The sequence below is a fragment of the Nyctereutes procyonoides genome, unplaced genomic scaffold (genome assembly GCF_905146905.1).
Source record: "Nyctereutes procyonoides isolate TBG_1078 unplaced genomic scaffold, NYPRO_anot_genome, whole genome shotgun sequence".
Taxonomy (NCBI): domain Eukaryota; kingdom Metazoa; phylum Chordata; class Mammalia; order Carnivora; family Canidae; genus Nyctereutes; species Nyctereutes procyonoides.
The window spans coordinates 87623620-87638857 of NW_026575146.1; the positions used below are offsets into that span (position 1 = coordinate 87623620).

General features: G+C 34.8%; 1 protein-coding gene across 1 annotated transcript in view; it reads right to left on the reverse strand.

Moving 5' to 3' along the window:
* Positions 1–4504: 4504 nt before the first annotated feature.
* URI1 (URI1 prefoldin like chaperone) overlaps positions 4505–15238 on the reverse strand; it is a 66692-nt gene continuing 55958 nt past the window's right edge. Inside the window, exons 7-11 of the mRNA XM_055310603.1 lie at positions 13302–13470; positions 11528–11882; positions 9514–9656; positions 8441–8690; positions 4505–4799 (exon numbers count right to left, since the gene is read on the reverse strand). Of these exons, the coding sequence (XP_055166578.1) occupies positions 4617–4799; positions 8441–8690; positions 9514–9656; positions 11528–11882; positions 13302–13470 (1100 nt within the window). The 3' untranslated portion in view covers positions 4505–4616. The remainder of the gene's footprint in view (positions 4800–8440; positions 8691–9513; positions 9657–11527; positions 11883–13301; positions 13471–15238) is intronic.

Sequence of the window (15238 nt, forward strand, 5' to 3'; positions counted from 1 at the left end):
ACCATGTCTTTAAAAAGCAAATATTTAAAAACAGACTTTTTACTATGTTTAGAAGAAATCATAGAGTAATTGTGCCGATGGCCCATCAGTCTTACTTCTAGGAATTTACCCTTGAAGACACTCATACGCTGAAGATACTGCATCATTATTTGTGATTGCAAAATACCAGAAACAGTGCCCATACGTAGTAAAGTGCTGAATAAACCATGTTACAGCTACACAAGAGAATACAAGATCTGTTTAAAAAAAAAAAAAAAAAAAAGGAAGATCTCTATAAACTGACATATGGTGATTACCAGGGCATACTATTAACTGGAAAAAGAAAAAAAAAAAATCAAAGTGCAATCGGGAAGTTGCACCTGTCATCCTCATGCCAGAAAGAAAGGAGTAAGAAAACACACATGGATGTATTTGTGCTAAAGAAATACACACAAAATGAGATGGGAAAACAGAGACTGGCTACGTAGAGCAGGTAGGTGAGGAAGGAAGGAGAGAGAGATGGGAATGGAAACAGCGAAACTTCTCCGTGTTTACCTTTCTACATAAATGCGACTGTTAGCATCACATTGATGATCACATAGCCTTCAGGCACTACCATCAAGGAGGGTATGTAACACCAACAAGGGTGTGCACAACCCAAAATGGAACACAAATATTAACAAATGAACTTAACTGTATTACAAATGACACAATCACAGTGAAGGGGGTGGGAAAGAATAAAAACCCAACCCAAGCAACTTTGGAAAAGTTTCTTGTCTCATACTTAGCTAAAGAAAAAAAAAAAAAAAAAACTAAACAGCACACCATAGTTAATAAGTGTGTTTTTCCTAGGGATAAAGATTAGCACTCCGAAACTACTTTTAGGTGTATAGTAGATTTAAAAAAAAAAAAGTAGGCAAATAACACTGTAGATAATAAGAGCCAGGTTTCTCACTGTTAGGAGAAAGAAGTCACAAATAAGGAAAAACTGGAACAAATCCTGTGCTGTTAGATTAAAATCAGAAGTGTCAGTATAAACTTGAATGTTTAATATATATAAACAGACAAATATGTAAATGTAAACACATGTATTGGTTAGTATACATAATTTCCTAGCTCTATCTACGGAGGAAGGGGTTCTAGCAATAGGCACCACAAAGGCAATACTCATACCCCCATGAGAAATGTCGGTTTTTAAACACCTTTCTCCAATAAAAGGAATAGGGGCTCCCTGGAAAAGTGGCTGATGATTTCAAGGCTGGAGCAGGAAAAAAATACAAGATAAGCCTGTAACATTTTGTGGAGTCAAAATATTCTAACAAAAATACGGAGATTTGTTGAAAGAGTTCAGGAACCAACTTAAAGAAGTTCCTGATGGTCAAATGTAGAACCATGGGAACAAATAAAACAATGACAACTGGATCTTAATCCATAGAATAAAATAAATATCCAAGTTCATGCTGATATAAATAATAAATTAATAAACGGGGGGGGGGGGTGGCACAGCTTTTCATTACAAAAGAATTCTAAGAAATAAATGTAAACAAAGTACCCAGACATCTTGATGCTGATAAAGCTAATTAATTCTTGATGGAAGCACTGAAATAGCTTCACAGGAGCCCCTCCAGCACATTAGATTACATTAGGGAGAAAAAAGGAGGAAGGAAGGAAAGAGAGATGGAAGGAAGGGAGAGAGGGATGGATGGCGGAGGGGAAGGGAGAGGGCACGAAGAGGGGGGAAGGGAAGGCAGGGCAGAGGAAGGTAGGCAGGTGGGCAGGTAGGTAGAAAGAGCAGAACAGAAATCACCATTAGGCAAATACCACAGTGATAACTGCTGCAGGCAAGACCTGCCAATGAACACAAAAATTAGTGGGCTCAGGTATGAGAAGAAGGAAAAAAAAAAGATAATCTGCATAATCTCCAAGTATCTCCTTGGAAGTATTTATTCACTACAAAGGAAAAGACAGTAATTTTATGGTGGAGAAACCTGCAGACACCACCTTAACCAAATGATCAGGGTTCACATATCGGAAGTTTGGACCTCGAAATGACACACACACTAGAATGCATCTCTGATAAGAATCTCTTGATTTGGTGCATCTCTGTGGTATTCTTGCCAAAAATGCAAAACCTCATTCTAATTATGAGTACAGGGGATCCCTGGGTGGCTCAACGGTTTGGCACCTGCCTTCCTCCCAGGGCGTGGTCCTGGAGTCCCAGGATCGAGTCCCACATCAGGCTCCCTGCATGGAGCCTGCTTCTTCCTCTGCCTGTGTCTCTGCCTCTCTCTCTCTCTCTCTCTGTGTGTGTCTCTCATGAATAAGTAAATAAAATCTTTAAAAATAATAATAATAATTATGAGTACATCAAACTCAAATGGAGGATCATCCTACGAAATACCTGACCAGTACTCTTCAAAAAGGTTATAGTCATAAAAGGAAACAACCAACCAACCGTCAAGACTGGAAGAGGCTAAGGAGTAATAATAAATGCAAGACGGAATCATACGCAGGATCCTGGAACAGAAAAAGAACACTTAGTGAAAAGGCTGGTGAAATTCAAGTAAGATCTGTCGATCAGTTAATAGTATTGCACCAACATAAATATTCCAGTTTTAACCACTGCATTATGGTTACACAGGATGTTATAACACTAGGGGAAACTGAAGGAAGAGGTATATGGAAACTGCACTCTTTTTGCAATTTTTCTAAAGTCTAAAATTAGTCCAAATTAAAAAAAAAAAAACAACAACAACAAACTTTGGCTATTCTGTTTTACAATGGTTTAAAAGAGAACATTTATGACCAGCTTCATTTTATCCCTCTGAAACAAGAATTTAATATGAAAAATAAGGCTATAATGTAAAGTTACAATCGAAACTTTGTTGTAAGACTGAAGCTATGAAATGAGGCCATATCACTACATTTGATCTTCAGTGGGACGTAAGAAAATGTCACTGAACACTTTTTCTTTGCTCCCATTACCATCTTGTTCTATGAGGGAACACCTTATTTGCAAGAAGCAACATAAAACTACATAAACAACAGGCTCAAATCATGAAAAATTATTTAATGACAGTACTCTTGAAATCACATGCCTGTAAAGAATATCACAATAGTCCCACAATAAAGTTTGTTTCTGGGGGAATAGCTAGCAGGGCCCACTTGAACGGCAACTGGGAGGCAGGGCTCTTTTGTGTATACGCGATGGTACTCTTGGTTTGCTTTGATTTTTGTGGGGGGTAGGCTGAGAGAAAAACAGTCCTAACTAAAAGTATATGCACAGTTGATTAAAACTTACTAAAGAACAAATCTTCTACATTTTCAGGCTATCTTTCAAAATCAGTCCTCTGTTCTGAATTATCCGTTAACTTGTGGAGATTCAGGCTCACCCCCATATTATTAAAATACATATTCATAAAAGTTTTACAGTTGTGCTGTTCTAGTTACAAATAGCTTCTACTTTTCTAGGACATAATTTCACTTTGTTTAAGCAAGAATTCATTAAAGAAGCTATAAATAACCTTTAAATATTTAGCCATGAATAGAGGGTGGACTGGCATTGATGGCTTATTTTAGTACTAATGCAAAATGCTTTTTAAAAGCTACATTTCAGCATGCATCAAGCTAATGATTAACACTTGCAGTGTAATTTTCAATGTTAGAATAAATTTCTCTTTATTTTAAGGATTTTTGCTAACAGTCAATATGTCATTTCAATTATTTACTAGTAGGAAAGTAGCCTTAGAGAATGAAAATGTTGGGAAAATTAAAACACAAAATTTCTTATTTAAAAAAATCCAAGCTTCTTTTTAGCATCTATACAACCTTTCCTTTTCTCCCAAAATATAATTCCAGTTAAAAGTGAACACACTAAAGGAGAAGAACGGCCTATGGAATTATACAAATTCAAGGAACAACCGTGTGGTACAGATAGCATATCTATGAATCAAAGACATTTATTTCTATATTTGATTCTGAATCATAAAGTTCACAACATTTTAGAGACCAAGTTTCATAAAATTTTTACTTGAAAAAAAAATGGTTTTACAAAATACCATTCTTCCGATCGAAGAAACCTTCCCATAGGGTACATGTAGCCTTCTGCCTCAGAGATAATAGAATGACCGTCAAAGGGAAGTTTTTTTAAATAGTCACCTAGCTGCAAAACCTACAAGAAGTAGATTTTTTTTAAAGTGCCTTTAAAATGCTAAAGCAAGTAATATAATTGTTGAATCTATTTGAAATTTTAAAAGTTTCCTTAAAATGGTCCATATGGTATGCACAACTTCACAGCTGGTACAAAACTGCCTGCATTTAGTTCAAAACACAGAAACAATGCATATGAACAGTAGTACTCTTTGAAAAATAATTCTAAATACTGCCAGTGCATCGTAAGAAAACTCAGACAACAATACTGACAGTACTAAGAGAATTAACAAAACAAGCTGAATATTAAAGTATTCAAACATTTACTTTGATTTTTAATAATCCACTGATAATAGTAAAAGATCTTGCCGCCAAATGAATTCTGGATGCTTTATTTCAAACTACAAGTAACATATTTTGCTATATAGATTCTAAAGAAATGCAAAACGTAGGTTCCAGGATGTAAACTTCCATTGCCTAGGCGGGCCCTAGTTTTTCTGCTGCAATCTGGCAGCTTTGAACTTTGAAACCCTCTTTGTAGGTTCTTCTGATACTTCTGACAGAACTTCTTTTCGTTCTGGAATGGTGGGTAGCACAGGGTGAACCATGGTTGGGTGTGGTGTTAAGGAGGGTGACAGAAATTCTTTTTCTATTACAGTTCCAGAAAATGCCTAGAAGACAAAAGTAAGATTAGGATAACAAAACTAAGTAAGATGCCCACAAAATCTTTATCCTGTATTTGCCAATTTGACATTTCTTTTCATTAAAAGTAAATTCTTTAGATTTTTGGAGAAATACACAAAATATTCAGAGAAATCAAGTACTATTAAAATATATATCTTGGGATCCCTGGGTGGCGCAGCGGTTTGGCACCTGCCTTTGGCCCAGGGCACAATCCTGGAGACCCGGGATCGAGTCCCACGTCGGGCTCCCGGTTCATGGCGCCTGCTTGTGTCTCTGCCTCTCTCTCTCTCTTTCTGTCTCTCTCTCTCTGTGACTATCATAAATAAATAAAAAAAAAATTTAAGAAAAAATAAATAAAATAAAATATATATCTTAATCACACCACCAAATAGAAGATTCTTATAGTATACATGTTAAAAAACAAAATGTAAAATGAATGTTTTATCCGGGATTAAAAAAAATGGGTACATAAAAAGGTCCTTAAACTTTCACACATTCCATTTATGTCCAGACCATGCTATGAAAAATAATGTACTGAACTAAAAAATGCTGTGAGCGGGTCACACACGAGTTGATGAATGAGCTAACCTATGGAGGCCATCCTGCCCACTAGCCAGTAGCTTACTTCCAGCAGTAGTGACATCTCTTAGGTGGTGTTCATTTATGCAATTACTTGAGAATTTTATTGCATCTTGCCTCAGTTTTATTGAAGAGATCAGTGTAAACTGAAAAATTAAGTGCTGATACTAGTGGAGACAAGTATCAGTCTCAAAATTTACAATTAATTCAATGATGAAAATCAGATGTTCCACAAAAAAATGGTTAATTTCAACTAGATGTTTATTGGACTTAACCTGCCAACTGTATATTTAATTGAAGCAAAAGTAATGTGTACAAAATGCTGGAAATATAACCAAAGATGTATCTTTATGTATCTTTTTACATAAAGATCTTTTTACATAAAGGGGCAACTGGGTGGTTCAGTAGGTTAAGTGTCTGCCTTCAGCTCAGTCATGATCCCAGGGCCAAACTCCCTGCTCAGTGGAGAGACTGCTTCTCCCTCTCCCTCTGTCCCTCCCCCATCTTGTGCTCTCACACACACACTCTCAAAAAATATTTTTAAAAAGAAATATAAATAAATAAAATCTATAAAACCCAAGGAGTTGGTATGATTTTATTTTAAGATTTTATTCATTTATTTGAGAGAGAAAGAGAGAGAGCACAAGCAGGAAGAGGAGCAGAGGGAGAGGAAGAAGCAGCCTCCTCACTGGGCAGGCAGCCTGACCAGGACCCCTGTGATCATGAACCGAGCAGAAGGCAGATGCTTAACTGGCTGAGCCACCCAGATGCCCCAGTATGATTTTATTCTTCAGGTTTCTGGTACTTGGATTCCCTCATCTTTTAGTATAAAGTGTAATTTGACATGTAAGCATTCCTGTATATTTTGCTTCCCTTTGTCTACCAAGGGTACAAATTTAGTTAAGACAATGTATCACCTGAATAGTTTAGAAAGCCACCCCCTCCACCTTGTCCCACCAAAGAAACAAAAGAATGCCCCCTCCTTCCCACAGAATCCAAGTTCTTAAAAGAAATTCAAAGTCTACTCTTTTAAACCCCTATTTTCTCTTGATGAGCATGAGCCTTCTTATTAAAAATGTTTTTTTTTTTTAAAAAAAAGACATTATTTCAGCATTTAAAGATACTGAAAAGGGTATCTTTCAAAGTATACCATATGCATGAACTATTTGTTTTGATGTTTAAAAAAAATGAATAGCATATAGAATGCTAAGAGTTCAATACAAAATGCAAAGCTAATAAGAGTGACATAAAACTAAGCTCCAGTCTTGAACTCTAGCTATATCATGATTACATTAAGTCCTCATTAAAAATCTAATTTTCAAAAACTTAAAAATAGCAAAAGTCTACATCCATTACCTGCTCTTCTAACAGTATGGAAGACTATTAAATGAGATGCTTTCCACACCAACTGAGATCACTGTATGGATGGAGTGGAGAATATTCCAAAGATCATACAGACTGTCCCTAAATGTTAATGATCTCCATCCCCAGTGACATATAGTACAATTATTACCATTTAGTTACCATTTAGTACAAGCAATAGAAGCTTTGCATATGCTTACTTATATATAAACATATATATTTTTAAGATGTATTTGACATATACACAAATGGGCATATCAGTTTGATACAGTCATGGGTTTCCCAGTTTTCCTAAATTTTATAAATTCAAAACCTGAAATACTCACAAAACAAAAAAAAATTAGAAATCATGCCTGGGAATAATGGAAGCCATACATATGACTTATTTCAAAGATAGGAATTCTTATTTTGGGATCTCTCAACTCTCCCCACACACAAAACTGTGCAATTTGGTAAATAAGAATGTATATATGTACGTGCACTCATTTTTCTGAGGGGAGGAACTACAGCTCTCACTAAATTGTAAAATGGTTCCAGAACCCCCAAAAAGTAAATATGTCACTGGCACAGGCCAAAATATAGGACTTTAGATCATATTCTCCCATATATATTTTCTTTTTTAACTCAATGAGAGCATATAAAATATAGTCATCTACTCGAATTATTTAAGATGACTATGGTCTAGTGGTAATTTCTTTTTAAGATTTTATTTATTGGAGAGAGAGAGAAAGAGGGAGAGAACATACGAGCAGAAGGAGGGGCAGAGGGAGAGGGAGAAGCAGACTCCCCTCTGAGCAGGGAGCTGGGTCCAGGACCCTGTGGCCATGACCTGGGCTGAAGGCAGAAGCTTAACCAGCTGAGCCACCCAAGCGCCCCTGGTCTAGTGGTAATTTATTTAAAATAAGCTGCTAAATGATATTCTAGCCAAAAATTTCACACATATGCAAACTGAGATACTTTAAAATACCTATTTCACAGAAACAGAACTTTAAGATTGGTAATGCTTTCCCCCCACAAAAATTTTCATGAATTATATTGAGATTTAAGACCTGTATATGTGTTTGCTAGTGACTATTAATTTTTTATAAACTATTAATTACTGAAAAAGAACAAGCCTAGAATGGATTAGGTTCCATTACTTTTGAAATTAAGTATATGAATAAACTAAAGAAGCTGTAAGATAAACAAGGCCATTTGCCAGTTGATTAACTTTAATAAATAACTATATAAGATAAAATAATTTAAAGATTATAGGATCAGTAATTTATAAACCCTACCTGGGAGATATAGCACCTGCAATTTTTTAAAAAGGAGAGGAGAGCCTCTTATAAAGAAGTATCTTTCAACTCCAAATATTAAGTATGTGAAATAGGGAAAATGAATGATACGCCCTTCTGAAATGGAGCTCCCACTACCTTTTTAATTTCCCAAAAACTGATGAAAGATACCATATGAAAAGACAGGGTTGCCTGGGCGGCTCAGTTGGTTAAGCATCTGCCTTTGGCTTGAGTCATGATCTCAGGGTCCTGGGATTGAGCCCCACATCGGGCTCCCTGCTCAACGGGATGTCCGCCTCTCCCTTTCCATCTGTCTCTCCCCCCAGCTCATGCTCTCTATCACTCTCTTCCTCTCGCAAATAAATAAAGTCTTATTTTTTTTAACAAAAGAGATAAAGATATACACATACCTCAGGTGTTCCTGATAAGGGCAAAAGTTTCTTGTGATGGTTTTCTTCTTGTTCCTCTTCCAAAATACTCTCACTAGTGTCACTACAAGTGGCCTCTTCACAGCTAATACTTCTCAGAACTCCCCGTTTGTCATCAAAGTCAGCAGCACTGCTTTCACTGGTATCACTGCAAACACTGTTCTCTCTGCTGCGAGACTTCAGGATGGACTTACGAGGGACATATTCTCCATTCACAACATCAACAAAAACTCTACAACATCCAAAAATATACACATCCACTTTAGGTAACTCATAAACAGAGGATAAATTTATTTATTTATTTTTTCAGAGGATAAATTTATAATGATTTCATTAAAAAAACCTTTTCCAGAAATTATTCTAAAATGTTTTGTTCAGTTACATCTAAAATTTTCACAAAGTAATTATGTAGCTGCAAATGATGTATTTTATATTCTTAAAAACATGATTTTTTTGGTCTAATAAAATACAAGCACTTTATTGATAAGCATGTTCTGGGTGATAGCTGATTTGCCAAAATTCCACATATAATTTAGACCTACTTAGAAGACAATTTAGTAATTTTCACTATTTTACAAATATGGGTCATAAAGAAAGTAGGTATTTTCAAATAGTTTTCTCAACAAACAACACAACAAGAAGCTGGAACAGCAACACTTAACTCCTATTTTGTGGAAAGGTAAACCACGTGCCAAGCATCTTCACAGCTGTGGCAGCAAAAGTGCTGCTCCAACCCACTAGAGAAACAAACTTAGATTTCTAAAGTTAACATACAATGTTTTTTGACTAGATTGACTGGGGATGTTTTAAAAGCACTGGCAAAGAGGAGGAAAAGGGAAAAATCATGCAATTTTCCAACCGCTTTAACCTGGGAGCCTATGGTAGCTTAGGAGCCCCTGTGAGAGCCTATGAAATACTAAGCCAACTCTCTCAGAATACACTTTTCAGTGAAAGGCAGCCCTCTGGGTTACAGACAGCCTTTTCCTATAAATATTCAGTTACAAAAAGAAGGAAGGGAACAGCAGATTGTTCTATTCCCTGTGAATACCACTCACCTATAAATGTCAGCAGGAGTCCTGATAGTAGGCAGCTCTTGGGCAGAATGACCACTGCCAGAGCTGTTCTTCCGTTTACGTTTGGCTTCTTCTTTCTTTTCACTGAATTTTAAAGTGGTATTTTTTCCAGTATTTATTCGGACCTAAAAAATTTCACAGCATAAAATTCCCTTTTGAGAAATTAAAGCCAAAACTAAAACAAATAAACTCTATAAAGAAGTATGAGAGACCATTTTAATTTTTTGACACTGAAATGATGTGCATTACTGGATTACGAAGTCCTTATCTTAACATATTTTCACTGCATTGTATTATATCTCCTTTAATGACCAATTCTAGTCTTCAGTGACTTTTTATTGTATAGAAAGCATATTACATTTAAACTAAACTACAGATTATAAGACTTCACATCACCCCACTACTTTGACATAAATTTGTGGCTTAAATCATGCATTTCAAAACAAAGAGCACAATTAACCAAAAGCAGTATTTGTAAGAATATAAAATTTAAGTCATAAAAGCAATAGTAGATAATACTTAACTATTTAGAACTTTTAAAATACCTCTATAGTTTTTAGAAATTGGACTAAAAAACAAAAAACAACCTTGCAGGATTATCATTATATTCTTTTATTCCTACTTGGCATTTATACTGCACTTTCCATGTTAATGACTGCTCTTCATAACATTCCCCCAAATATTACTTTTTCTTTCCGTTTTTTTGACATGCAAATAAAAAGTTTAGGGCAGCCCGGGTGGCCCAGCGGTTTAGCGCCGCCTTCTGCCCAGGGCGTGATCCTGGGGACCCAGGATGGAGTCCCAAGTCGGGCTCCCCGCATGGAGCCTGCTTCTCCCTCTGCCTCCGTCTCTGCCTCTCTCTCTCTCTCTCTCTGTCTCTCATGAATAAATAAAATCTTAAAAAAAAAGTTTAAAGCCTAAAATAATCATAAAACAAACTTCTTTTTCTGGTTATTAGGTCAATTTTTTCCAAAGAATTCATAAGATGCTCCCTTTAGTCTGAAGTATTAAAATATAAATAAAACATAAATTATTTCAGTTCATATTAGAGCAGGGATAACTTAAGGGGCTTAAGAAATATCAAATATGTTTTAAACATGCTTCATTAGATAATAATCACAGACACTTAAGACTGATAGCACAGACCCTTACCTCTGCTCTAGGCAATCCCTGCATTGCTACAGCCTGTGGTAGAGACTACACTGAGACAAAAGACCTTCTGCTTTATTATTACTCGCCAGGTCTATGGAGTTCCAGGCCTTAAGTCTCCTTGAGAAAGATGAACTCCCAATTGCTCCTCAGAGCAGCACTATGGAGCAAGGGAATGGGCTTCAGGTCGTCTATCCCTCCTCCAATCAGAACCAACCTGTTTTGATCTGTTTTAAATACTGGGAGTCTACCATAAGTACGAAGGGAATAAAAAGTCTTTTGGTACTAAACAAAAGACCTCTGAAGTAACCCCCAGCTCTAAAGTGACAAAATTCTAAAGTCATGATTATCCACAGATGTTTATATTTATCAGAAAAGGGGCTACTTTTTACTTCCTCCTAAATTTTTCCACTTTGCTCATGACACTCCTATTAATGTCAGACCCACCCAGAAAACAACCTGGCATAATTAAGAACGTAACTAAAGCAGTCATTTTAATATCCACTTTGTACACCAAAAACACCCACAATATAATTAACTCCAGAATTCAAAAGAAAACTGAATGGAAGGACAGGTGGAGTTACAGTAGTTGCTACTCAAATCTGATCCCTTTCCAGACCCCAAACAATTCAAATTCTATTGTGGCTTCAGTAAGCAATGCACCAAAACCAACTATCCAGACTTTAGACTATTTCCCACCTTTTTCTTTTTAGATCAATTGGCCAAAACAAGAGGCAAAAGATAGTTTTCTTGTTTGGCACTATCACTGCTGATACTGTTCTTTTAAGGGATATTACAGATGATACTAAATATTTAAATTATATGCAAAATTAGTAATTATACAAACCCTCTTAGGTTCGACAGTATGAGAAAAATATATTGTTGGTATAGAATGATCTCCAACCCCCAAAGCATCATGGTCATTTTCGTTTTCAATATCACCACCAACATCATCATCATCATCATCCTCATCTTCATCTTCATCTTCATTACTGTGGTAAGAATTTGAACCGTTCATTGAAGAGTTCACTTGTCCATTCAACTGACCACTGAACAGTTCTGAATGTGTAACCTCCTTGTAACAGCTGCTGGAAGTAACAGAGTCTGTTACTTGATGCGTCACATGCACATCTACATTCTGATCTTCCTTTTCTTCTTCAGAAGACATATCTTCTCCATTTGCAATCATAGTATCAGGCTTACTAGTAAAGAAAAAGAAAATTAACAAGATCAAACAAACACATCAAAATTCTCCATATTCTAATTCTCAGTTCATTTCAATGAGGAAAAATCAAGATTGAATAAGATATATTTTTAACTAGAATTCCAAGTGTATAAAAATGTTTTGAAATAAATTAACAAAAAAACCTTACATTAATCCTGTATGTTGTAGTTACTCAAACACTAAGTAGAACATAGATGATTTCTTTTTTATCTTTGCCAAAGGACATTGGCCACATACAATATAAATAATGCAATCAAGAGATTTGTAAGAAACTCAGGGAGTATGTTTCTCTATTTAAAAACCAGAAATTAAAGCCCCAGAACATTAACACATTCCTATTTTCTACTTCTATATTTGGAACATTTTATAAGCAGGTATTATTGTAATTTTTATAAATGAAGGATTTATATGTATGCACATGAATATAATTATATTATACGCACACATGTACATTTTTCATGCTTCATTTCTACAAAGGATTTGAAGACCTTACAAAAATAACAAAACCAAAATGCAAAAGAACTGAAATAAGATCATGCAAAAATAAAAAGAGAATCATGACCAAGAAAATAACAAGATTCAAGACCAATCTAAAAAAAATAAAATAGTATCAGTTAATCAAAAAGACCTAAGAATTTATAGGTGAAATGGTAGAAAAGATATGCATCCTTTGTGCTTCACATCCTATTTTTCACAGAAACTAATTAGTGCATATGGTACATCATTTAAGCAAAATAATATAGGAACTTCTTTAGTAACAGATTTCATTGAGCATTTTGACAATTCCAAGTGAGTGCTAATGTGTATTTCAAAGAGCAGTTTGGAAAAGTTTTTCATATATATAACTACCTGACCAGATTACAAACTGCCTGCTAAATAAACAGAAAAGTTTGCAAAGGAAAGCAAGGACAAACATTTTACAGTAACAAATCCACAGAAAGTTTTTTTTTTTAACAAGTCATTCAAATATACAGCATTATCCTGATTAGAGTATAAAAATATTTTATTTAAAATGTAGTATAGAAAACATCCATAATTATTATAAATAATCTATCTGATCTGATATATCTCAGTACTTCACTATATAAAATATGGCTGAAATCTTATAATTAAAAAAATATGAATATTGCTTTTAAGTATTTCTGTACACACACAAATACATGCGTGGGCATGTGCATGAATGCACAGCCATAAGAGAAAGTATTCTAGAGAATGAGTATTTGCTTTAGAGTGGTAGGAATATTGATATTTTAATATATTATATTATTAATTATATTACTATATTATACTTTTTATATTTTCTTCAATAAGCATGTTTTATTAATGAGGAAAGAGATTAACAAGCAAATATGTTTAGAAACAAACTCTCTTGGAAAGATAATTTGTCATTAGGTACCTATCAAGTTCACCCAGCAATTCTTCTTGTCTCTCTAGTTCTTCAAGTCGAGCCCACAGTTCCTTATCAGCAAGCAAATCCTTGGATTTTACATCATTTGCAAAATCTGCTTCAAAAATATCTGAAGTTTTTGGTTTGGAGTGAGGTTTATGAGCAATTCGGTGTTTTGCTATTTTTTAAAAAAGGAAAGACATGGCTGTTAGTAGCCAGCTTTAAAAAGGCACAAATGTAGACTTAGTAAGACTTTCTTTTGAGGAGAGAGGATGTTAAGACAGAGGGAGGGTCTAAGTAAGCAAGACAATTCCAAGAATGCGTATGTCTCATAATCTTGCTACTCAAAGTGTGGTCCAAGGACCAGCAACACTGGTATCCCTGCAGAACATTTCAGAAGTAGTGACTCTCAGGGCCACCCCAGATCTGCTGAATCACAGTCTATGTTTTAACAAGAGCCCAAGAGAAATCATATGCACATTAAAGACAGTGCAGAGCTGCCTGAGAACTTAAAAAACGCATAAGCAGAAATGGTCACAACATACCCTACTTATAACACAAAATTCAACACAAATAATACACATTTTTCATCCTTACTCAAGAGAATTTAGTTACTAAAGTTACACATCAAAGCCTTGTCACAGGATACTTTCAACTGTAAGGCACTGCCAAGCATGAATATCCTAAGAGGAATCTATGGAGGCTAATATCCCTGGGAAGTTGGGACTGTAATTTTATATATGAGCATTTCTACTTTTAAATTGCTCTATCTTATTTGTAATCCTCATGTGAGGTCAGGAGGTAAAGAAAACCTGAACTCAAATCCATTTGCTTTTCATCGGAAAAAGTACTTTTTTATAAAGCAAATTATAGCTTTGAAGAGGCAGTGGGAAGAAGTCTAAAATGCTGTTATGAGGTATGGTTAACAGATAACCTCCACCATATATTCTAAAGTACAACACTATTTCTTAAATCTGAAAACATCAAAATTATGTTTCATAGCCTATTATTCTCTGTAACTATCATTGATAAAGCAGTATTAACAAGTTTCATATTTCAGGCCTGTAAAACACTAAAATCTTTCATTGGTCACCACAAACAAAAATTATAACTTGTCTTTCTGGTCTTTAATGTATATCTCCTTCATTTCACTTTCTAAAGTCACTTCCTATTAATTTTGATGTTGTACTAGTAGAGATAGTACGACTAGAATATGGCTTCTGAAATTACCTCTATTCCAACCCAGAAGTTCTCTTTAGTTAATTAACTAAAAAAAAAAAGAACTTTAGGAAATCAAAATAACTGTTAAAAGTAACAGTTTTTTACAGTAGCAAATTGTAAACCATTTCTATAATACTTTTAAAAATTTCACTATTGTAACACTTTACAACTGACAGGGGGACCACTCACTGCCTTTACTGAAGTAAACTCAGACACATAACCCATCTTTGGCAAGAGACTAGGAAATCTCTTGTGTCTAGAATGCTACTGCAGGCAACATAAAATGAATGGTTGAAAAATGCTAAGATTATATTCATTCTTTTTTCCAAAAATAGTATCTAAAGATACTGTTCACTTTTAAAAGAAAAAGAACTAGCAAAAGATATATTATGACTTGACCGAGTTCTATGATCAAATTAGAGGCAGACCCATGTATAGAATACACATCTTCTGAATTTTAGATGTTTGGATCATTAAGAACTTTGAGAAAAGCCAGGTCATCTCACCACTTTAGTAGATCAGTCAGGAATCAAGTTTTTCATAAAAAAGTTTTTTATCTTCTAATGTTTTATTTTAAAGCATATTAAAATATATAATGATTTTATATCAAAGTTATAAAACTATAAAAATGAATAAACGAAACAAATGTTTGTATCTTAGGAATTTAAAAGTAGCATATAATCCTAAATATCTCACAGAAGATTCCCTGAAAATCAACACACATG